The sequence below is a fragment of the Loxodonta africana genome, chromosome 11, assembly GCF_030014295.1.
Source record: "Loxodonta africana isolate mLoxAfr1 chromosome 11, mLoxAfr1.hap2, whole genome shotgun sequence".
In the NCBI taxonomy this organism is placed as follows: Eukaryota; Metazoa; Chordata; class Mammalia; order Proboscidea; family Elephantidae; genus Loxodonta; species Loxodonta africana.
In genome coordinates, this window is record NC_087352.1 from 1443854 (window position 1) to 1453280 (window position 9427).

At 58.4% G+C, this 9427-nt stretch overlaps 1 protein-coding gene across 1 annotated transcript; it reads right to left on the reverse strand.

Moving 5' to 3' along the window:
• Positions 1–512: 512 nt before the first annotated feature.
• On the reverse strand, positions 513–8717 carry LRFN3 (leucine rich repeat and fibronectin type III domain containing 3). The gene is made up of 3 exons (XM_064293518.1): positions 7846–8717; positions 3551–4993; positions 513–1141 (listed from the first exon to the last, which is right to left on the reverse strand). Exons 2-3 carry the CDS (start codon positions 4975–4977, stop codon positions 676–678), a joined length of 1893 nt encoding a protein of 630 aa, XP_064149588.1. The 5' UTR covers positions 4978–4993; positions 7846–8717; the 3' UTR covers positions 513–675.
• Between the last annotated feature and the right edge of the window lie 710 nt (positions 8718–9427).

Below are 9427 nucleotides of genomic sequence, written 5' to 3' on the forward strand. Positions count from 1 at the left end.
GCCCACCCCTCCTTCCTCACAGGACCCCTAGTGCCTGGTACATAATAAGCCCTTGCTTGTACTGTTTCCTCTGCCGGAACAGCTTTCCCTCTGCTCTTTGCCCAGTTATCTCTCTCAGATGTCATTCTCAGAGCATGTGTCCCTTCCTCCAGGAAGCCCTCCCTGACTACACAGGAGGCTGAGTTAGGCACCTCCTCCGGGCTCCCACAATCCTCTCGGCTTGCCTCCTCACAGCACTGATCATTTTCTGGGCACGTTTGTCTCCTCACAGGACTATAAGCCCCCTGAGGGCAGGGCTTGAGGCTGTCTGGGTCACCGAAGCATCTCGGAGTAGACGCTGGAGGAATATCTGTTGACTGAATGGATGACCATCCTCGGCCTTCTAGGGACCTCAGATAGAACTGTGGGCGGGGGGAGTCTCACCCCAGAGGAGACTTTCCCCAGCTCCAGGCCCCCGTGCAAGCCCTCCAACCCCCACAGACATAGACAAGAGCAAGGGCCCAGGCCCAAGCTTAGAAAAATAGGACTTTCTTGTTGTGTCCCAGTATCCCCGACACCATCCCCATCAGAGTTTTAAAAACCATGAGCAATTTGGTGAGTCTGTGGCCAGGCCCCGTGGCAGGCCGGGGTCCTGGTGCTCTTGGGGCCAGACGGGCCGTGGAGGTGGGTGTGTGGCTAGGGCCCCACAGGTTCGTGGCCGGGTCCCCAAGGCTCGCAGTCCAGCTGGACCACGGTGTGAGCCCTGGGCCCAGAGGACTCGGAGGCTGGAGGGGTTGGTGTGGGGCCCAGGGCGCCGTTGGTCTGGGAGCAAACGCTGCTGACCGGTGTGGATACCTTGGCCTTGCCGGGGGGTTGGCCTCCGTGCACCTTGTAACGCATGAGCAGCACGAAAATGAAGACCAGCACCGAGGCCACGATGACACCACCCAGCGCGATGATCATAGTGCCACCCAGGAAGGGTGCGTGAGGGGCTCCGCATGGCTGCAGTGCGGGCTCCGTGGAGAAGTGGGTGCAACCCACTGGCCGTGTGGCCGTCAGCCCTGTGGCGCTGTCCTCATAAACCGCTAGGACGCACAGATCGTAGGTACGGCCTGACGCCAGGTCCGTCAACAGGAACGAGCGGCTGTCCGCCGGGATCATCCTGGAGGGACAGGCAGGTAGGGGTCAGGCCTCCGGCTGCCCAGCACCCACCCCATGCTCTCTCCCTCCAACCACGGCCCTGCAGGGCTGGGCTCCCTCCAGCCTGCTGCCACATTTCACTCTAGCCCTCTGAGTTCCCTCTAACCATCACCCCAGTTCCCTTTGATCTGACACCCTTTCAATCCACTGTCTGACTTGCCTTTAGTCAACCGACTGATATCCCTCCAGTCTGTTGCCACCATCTCACCTCATTTCCCTGGGGCCTGCCAGCCAAGTCCCCCAGTCTCACTCCACACACAGGGCAGAGGGGAGCCGGGCAGCCGGCTGGGGTGTGGAGTTACACCACTTGAGCCCTCCCAGTCCCACTGCAGACCCAGCTGCCTAATCCCCCCTGTGGTGCCACCCAGTTTCCCTCCAGCCTGCGGCCCAACCTCCCTTTTGCTCCAAGGCCCAGTTTTGCTCCAGTCAGCACCGATTTCACTCTGGCCCCAGCACCCAGCTCTCCTCTGGCTCACTGCCTGAGTTTCTCCCTCTTCTACCACCCAATTCCCCTCTGGGACATCGCCCAGTTCTCTCTGGCTCAGCTGCCAGCCATATCTCCAGTTCACTGCCCAATTCCATTTTTACCCGGTCTGATGGCCCTGGAACCCATCGCCCCATCTCCTTCTTGCCCCCTCTCAATTTCCCCCCAATCCCACCTGCCAATCTTCCTGACCCTCACCCAATTTTCCTGTGGCTCCTGATTTCCCTCCAGCCTCTGCCCAATTTCTCCTTCTAGCTCCCTGATTTTCCTCAGCTAGAACTCTCTTATCTAATGGCCTGATTCTCCTATACCCTATACCCAATTTCCTTCCGACCTGCCCATAAATTTCCCCCCAGCCCCGCTGCTTTATTCTTATGTCTACAGCCTGTTTTCCAGGGAGTCTTGTCATGATTCCTTTTTCATTAAACTAATAGTTGCCTCAGTGGCCACTGCTGTTTTCCCTCCCTGTTGCTGGATTTCCTTCCAGCTCCATCACCTGGTTCCCTTTTATCTCTGCTGACTGGGTTCTACTTATCCTTACTTGTCCGTTTCCTTTCAGCCTTACCACCCCATTCCACCATATTTCCGTTTGTATCAGGGCGCTCTGTTGGAAACGTAACTCGTTTTTCAATCTCTGTTTTACTCTTAGGCTGCTTCAGTGAGAGAGGTCCTGTGATTGGCTGGAGTGAATGTCTAGGAGACACCTGAAGGCAGGTGGACACACCTGTGTGATACTCAGGTGTGGTCCCCCCATGGAATCTACTGAGTACTATAGTCTCAGAAAGGGAGTGGAATCAGCTTGTTGATTTCCAGGACTGAAAAGGAAGTGAAGATCCTGTGAGCTGTGGGCCCTGGGGAGGGAAAGGGGATCCAGGGACTAGGTTTGCAAGGTCCAGACCTCTGCAGCCTAACCTCAGGGACTGCACCCGTGGCCCAGCCTGGCAGTGAAGACAGGAAGTAATCCACGGCCGTCCATGCAAAGTCAGACCTTAGTCAAGTGGTCAGCAGCACCTGGGTCAGCAGCCACCACTACCCACCACAGGTGGCCACAGCAAACGTGCCAAATGTCCTCCCACTTGGGAGTGCCAGTTGTAATAACTGACCTCCTAGACTGTGGAAGCCACAGGCTTTGGGCTGGCAACAATGGAGCAGAGAAGGAGGCCCCCAAGAGTTGCCCGTTGAATATCCCTGCTCACCTGGTGGGTCGGCACTTGAACTAGGCTTAATTTGATTTAGAAAACAAAACATTTCCATGTCACTAGGCTGGAATTCCAAACGTGTGGAGCACAAGCCAGGAGCCTACTCTCTACCTAACACCCTCCCCCAGTTTTCCCTTTCACCCCGGCCTGATTTTCTCCGTAAGAGGGCTGCTTCACTGGCATTTCAGTTTCCCTGAGGTGGCTGTACCTTCCTGCTTGAGCACCTTTTCCTCCTGCAGCCTGGCGTGTGTCTAGCCCTGTCATCTGGAAAACATGGCTTCTCTTTACTTTCACTGCTTACATGTGTTTTTATCCCCCGGATGGCTATCTTTTGACTCTTTCTGCCTAATTTACTTTCACTCTTGCCCATGGGTTCCCTTTACACCTTTGCTACTTCATTTCCTTTTTACGTTTGCTATCGTTTACTATCGTTGCCTTATTTCTTTTTACCTAGGCAGCCTGATTTCTTTCATCGTTACTGCTTGGGTTTTTTTTTGCTGCCTAATTTGTTTTGCCCTCGTCACCTGATTTCTTTTTACCACTGCTGCCAGATTTCTTCTCCCCTTGCTGCCTGATATCCTCTGTAAACCCTAATGCTCATTTCTCAGCTGCGCTGCAGGCTGGGACCTCAGAAGGCAGGTGCACCCTTCCCCCCGCCCCCAAGCCACCACGCCCCTGGACTCTGCACCTGTAGACGAGGATGTCATCCGCTGAGCTGTTATACTGGATCTGATACATGCGGATGCCCGGGATAGGTCGCTGGTCTGGCCACTGGACAAGGGCAGCTGTGGCCCCGTGCTCAGTCACCTGGACGCCATGGTCGGTGGGGGTGCCTGTGTCAGCTGCCTTGGCAGAGGCAGAGGCGGAGGCGGAGGCGGCAGAGGGTGGGGTGAGGGCATCAGGATCCCCGTCCCGCGGGGGGTCACAGCTGGTGCTGTTGGCCAGTTGTGGGGGTGGAGGGGGACCCACGGTCAGCTCCACGGCCGCTGTGGCCTCGCCAGCTGCATTGGCCGCAATGCAGGTGAAGATGCCGCCATCACTCGGCTCGGTGACCAGCAGCTCCAGCGTGCCGTTAGGGAAGGCGCGGGCACGGCTTGAGTTGCCCAGCAGCCGGCCCTGGGGTGACACCCAACGCACCCTGGGCTCAGGGTCCCCCACCGCCCGGCAGCGCAGGGCGGCTGGCCGACCCGCAGGCACTGCTAGGGGTGGCGAGCGGTGAGTCACCACGGGCGGCTCGCACACAAACTCCTCCTCGCCCACGGCCCAGAAGTAGCGGCCACCCAGAGCTGGTGGGGAGGCACAGGCCTCCAGGTCATCCTCCCGTGCCAGCCGCCGCAGCCACACCAGCTCACAGTTGCAGTGCAGAGGGTTCCCGCCGAAGGCCAGCACCAGGGCGGATGCAGGTGAGCCGCGGGGCCGGGCCAGCAGCGGCAGGCGGGAGAAGAGCGGGTCGGGCGGGATGGTGGTCAGGCGGTTGGAGGTCATGTCCAGCCGCGCCAGCTTGTGCAGCCGGGAGAAGGCGCCGGCGGGTACGGAGGCCAGCAGGTTATGATCAAGGCCCAACGTGTTGACGTTGCCCAGGCGGCCCAAAGCCTCCCAGGGCAGCTGCTCCAGGTTGTTGTAGGAGAGGTCCAGGTCCTCAAGCGTCTCGGCGCAGTCGTCCAGGGCGCCGGCGGCCAGGGCTGCCAGCTGGTTGTTGCTCAGGATGAGGTGGCGCAGGTTGACCAGGCCGCGCAGCTGACCCTCGCCCAGCGAGGTCAGCCGGTTGCCATCGAGGTGCAAGGCTCGCAGGGCGCGAAGATCAGCGAAGGCGCCGGCCGCCACGTGGCGGATGGTATTGCGTGACAGGCTCAGGTGCAGCAGTCCCGTCATATTGGCCAGGTCACGGCGGCGCACGGCAGCGATGAAGTTGTCAGCCAGGCGCAGCTCAGCTGCCCGGCGGTCCAGCGAGGGTGGCACGAAGAGGAGGCCAGCCCCTGGGCACAGCACGCTGAGGGGCAGTGACTGTGTCTGGCAGCGGCAGCGGCGGGGACATGGGCTGGCTGTGGCTGGCTGGGGTGGAGATGAGGCAGGGGCTAGTGGCAGCAGGCAAAGGAGCAGCGGGAGGACGGCCATTGCGGGTGGGGGTGGCCTGCAGGGGAGGGGAGAGGCGTTAGGGCAGACTGAGTCCAGAGGAGGGGCGCCCAAGGGGATCGGGGCAATCGGAGACCAGGAGAGGTCACAGAAGGCTGAGGCCAGGAGAGATAGTCAAACACAGCCAGAGAGAGAGCTGGCCAGACATGATCAAAGCCAATGAAGATGGTCAAAGGCTTAGATGTGTTATGGGTGGACAGAGGGGAGAAGAAATGAACAGAGACAGTGCTAGAAAAGGGAGGTGATTAGAAATGGTCAAAGACGGAGAATGGGAGAGTTGGTCAGGGTGAGTAGAAGGTAAAACAGAGGGCTTTAGAGGTGGTCAAAGAGAGAAGGTCATACATGGCCATGGAGAGAAGAGGTAGTTGGGGTAGTAGGGAAGGACTGATTAGGAATGGTCAAACATGACCAAAGAGAGGTGATTAGAGATGGTCAAGAAGATGAAAGGTAGACAAGGAGAGGCAGTCAGATCCAAGAGAGATGGTCAGTGATGGTCAGAGAAAGAAGCAGTAGAAATGGCCAAAAGCTGGAAGAGGTGGTCAGAGAGATGGAGAAAGGACAGATATGTCAGAGACAGTCAGAGACCAGGACAGCTGATGGGAGTGACGGCTGTGAGTAGAGGTTGTTGGAGAAAGGAAAGGCAGCCAGAGATGTTAGAGCACCAATGATCAAGAGACAGACAGAAGATGGTCGTAGATGGAGTGTTATGGTCAGGGGTGGAAAGAGGCCAAGAGAGATGGCGAAAGATAGAGAGAGGAGAGGTGGGCAGAGGAAGCCGGAAAGGAGAGATGAGTGCTATAGGGTCTCCCCTCAAAGATGTTCAGAAATGGTGAGGGGTGGGCAGAGGGCAAGAGAGATGGTGAAAGATGACAGAGAGAAGAACAGTGGACAGAAATGTCAATGATGCTCATTGAAGGAAGTGGTAGACTGGGTGGCTGGAGAGAGGAGCTGTGGACAAGGGCGTCAGAGATGGTCAGGAAGGGGAGAGGTGATGGAGATGGCCACTGAGAGGAGCAGTGGACAGAGATGTCAGAGATGGTCAGGGAGAGGAGAGATGATGGGATGGCCACTGAGAGGAGCAGTGGATAGAGATGTCAGAGATGGACAGGGAGAGGAGAGGTGATGGAGATGGTCGCTGAGAGGAGAGGCGGACAGAGATGTCAGAGACGGTCAGGGAGAGGAGAGGTGATGGAGGTGGTCGCTGAGAGGAGAGGTGGACAGAGGTGTCAGAGACGGTCGGGGAGAGGAGAGGTGATGGAGATGGTCGCTGAGAGGAGAGGTGGACAGAGGTGTCAGAGATGGTCAGGGAGAGGAGAGGTGATGGAGATGGTCGCTGAGAGGAGCAGTGGACAGAGGTGTCAGAGATGGTCAGGGAGAGGAGAGGTGATGGAGATGGTCGCTGAGAGGAGCAGTGGACAGAGGTGTCAGAGACGATCAGGGAGAGGAGAGGTGATGGAGATGGTCGCTGAGAGGAGCAGTGGACAGAGGTGTCAGAGACGATCAGGGAGAGGAGAGGTGATGGAGATGGTCGCTGAGAGGAGCAGTGGACAGAGGTGTCAGAGACGGTCAGGGAGAGGAGAGGTGATGGAGATGGTCGCTGAGAGGAGAGGTGGACAGAGGTGTCAGAGATGGTCAGGGAGAGGAGAGGTGATGGAGATGGTCGCTGAGAGGAGAGGTGGACAGAGGTGTCAGAGATGGTCAGGGAGAGAAGAGGTGATGGAGATGGTCGCTGAGGGGAGCGGTGGACAGAGGTGTCAGAGATGGTCAGGGAGAGGAGAGGTGATGGAGATGGTTGCTGAGAGGAGAGGTGGACAGAGGTGTCAGAGACGGTCAGGGAGAGGAGAGGTGATGGAGATGGTCGCTGAGAGGAGCAGTGGACAGAGGTGTCAGAGACGATCAGGGAGAGGAGAGGTGATGGAGATGGTCACTGAGAGGAGCAGTGGATAGAGATGTCAAAGACGGTCAGGGAGAGGAGAGGTGATGGAGATGGTCGCTGAGAGGAGAGGTGGACAGAGGTGTCAGAGACGGTCAGGGAGAGGAGAGGTGATGGAGATGGTCGCTGAGAGGAGCAGTGGACAGAGGTGTCAGAGACGATCAGGGAGAGGAGAGGTGATGGAGATGGTCACTGAGAGGAGAGGTGGACAGAGGTGTCAGAGACGGTCAGGGAGAGGAGAGGTGATGGAGATGGTCGCTGAGAGGAGCAGTGGACAGAGGTGTCAGAGACGATCAGGGAGAGGAGAGGTGATGGAGATGGTCACTGAGAGGAGCAGTGGATAGAGATGTCAAAGACGGTCAGGGAGAGGAGAGGTGATGGAGATGGTCGCTGAGAGGAGAGGTGGACAGAGGTGTCAGAGACGGTCAGGGAGAGGAGAGGTGATGGAGATGGTCGCTGAGAGGAGCAGTGGACAGAGGTGTCAGAGACGATCAGGGAGAGGAGAGGTGATGGAGATGGTCACTGAGAGGAGCAGTGGATAGAGATGTCAAAGACGGTCAGGGAGAGGAGAGGTGATGGAGATGGTCACTGAGAGGAGAGATGGAGAAAGGAGACTAGAGAGAGGAGCAGTGGACAGAAGAGGTGGCTGGGGATGGTCAGAAACAGTTCGAGAACGGGGCCGGTATCAGTGACCTGGAGATGCCAGCAATGGGGGAAAAGGTCAGAGAGGGCCAGGGCTAGCGGTGTCCAGAGAGTGTATTTGAGGCAGAGCAGGAGCTGGAGGCAGGCTCGTGGGGGGTGTGTTTCCTGGGACACCCTGAGGGCTCCGAGAGGGCCCTGCCTCATCTACCTCCACCCCCAGTTGCTGATCTCTTCCCAGGCCCCTCCCCACCATGGGGGTCTCCGGGGAGCCTTACCTGAGCTGGCAGCCGTCCCAGGAAGCAGAGTCCTCAGCCTCTAAAGGGGTCAGAAGTCCGGGCACTGGAGGTGAGGTCTGGTCATGACTTCCCTGTTCCCAAGACCTCCATGGAGGATTGCCCACTCTGTCTCAGCTCAGATCTGCAGCCACGGAGGGGGTCCCAGACTCCCAAATACTGGGCTCTAGGGTCCAGTTTGAGAGACCCCAGGCCCAAGACTGGGTTGTTCAGGGTCAGATCCTCCCAGCTCCAGTCTTGGAGGGTAAACAGCCAGGTGGGAAGTTTAGGGTCTGAGTCTCAAACCCATAGTCCTGCGATCCGATATTGAGGTTCTGGGTTCAGTTATTGGGGTGCTGATGTCTCTAACCCCAACATTCAGGTCTGCAGCAAAGACTTCAGGCCCAAATTCAGGTCCAAACCCCTTGGGACTCCATGGGTCAGATCCTGGAATTTGAGGCCTAAATCTCAGGGTTCAGTTCCCAAATAGTGGGGTTCCAGGATATAGACATGGGAATCCAGGCCCACATTTCAAGGTCCCAGGCACAGAATTCAGAGCTCAGTTCCAGACCTGGGGTTTTAGATGCCAAATCTCGAGGTTTAGGCTCCAAATATTGGGGTTCAGGTCCCAAATCTTGGGGTCCCAGGGACCAGATGTTGGGATTCCAGCCCCAGATATTGGAGTTAGGGCCCCAGATCTTGGGGTCCCACAGCCAGATCTCAGGGGGCTGGCCCCAGATCAGGGTCCCAGGCCTGGGTTTCCCGATCTCTGGATCCAGTCTTGGGTTCAGGCCCTCGATGTTGGGGCGCAGGCTCCGGGTCTAGGGCGGCGGCGCCCCGGCCTGCTTCCCAGGCTGCGGCGGGGGCGGCCGGGAGGGAGGGGGTGGGCTGCGGTGGAAGGGGAGGCGGCCGGGCAGCACCGGGGCCGGGGTGGGGCGAGGCCTGGGCGCTCACCGACAGACAGGGACCTGCGGGGTGGGGGTGCCACGCAGAGGCGGGGGCACAGGGGGAGGGGCCGCGCTCAGAGACCCCTCCCCCGCCGGGGCCGGGGCGGGGGCCGGGCGGGGGCCGGGCAGGCTGGCCGGGTCCGGGCGCTCCCGCGGCCTCCTCGCGGGGAACCCAGGGCCGCGCGCGCGCCCGCGCTTAAAGGCGCAGGCTCCGCGCGCACCCGCGCTTAAAGGCGTAGGCAGCCTCTCCACCCACCACCCCTCCACTTCAAAGGCGTGCCCCTGGTCCCACCGTCCATGGAGTCGCCCTGGCGATGCCGGAGCGAGAATCCCTGGACACAGAGAAACGGAAAGAGAGAGACAGAGAGACACACAGAGATAGAGAGACATCGAGAGGAACAGAGAGAGAGATTACAGACAAATACAGATGGGCCAACTTAGATTGAGGAACAGGGAGGAATAGAATTTGAGAGGCTGAAAGACAGACAGACAGACACACCATATTCAAGGAGAGATGGAAACACCCAGATCTAGAGACAGACAGAGGCAGACCCAGAGAGAGATAGAGAGACAAGAGACAAGGACAAATCGGAAGGTAGACAAGGACAGAGACATAGAGAAAGTCAAGAGACAGAGAC

Coding starts and splice junctions, on each gene's coding strand:
- LRFN3 (XM_064293518.1), bottom strand. CDS start 4,977: ATGGCCGTCCTCCCGCTGCTCCTTTGCCTGCTGCCACTAGCCCCTGCC. Junction 1,142..3,550: donor GATGACATCCTCGTCTACAG/GTGCAGAGTCCA, acceptor CTGTCCCTCCAG/GATGATCCCGGCGGACAGCC.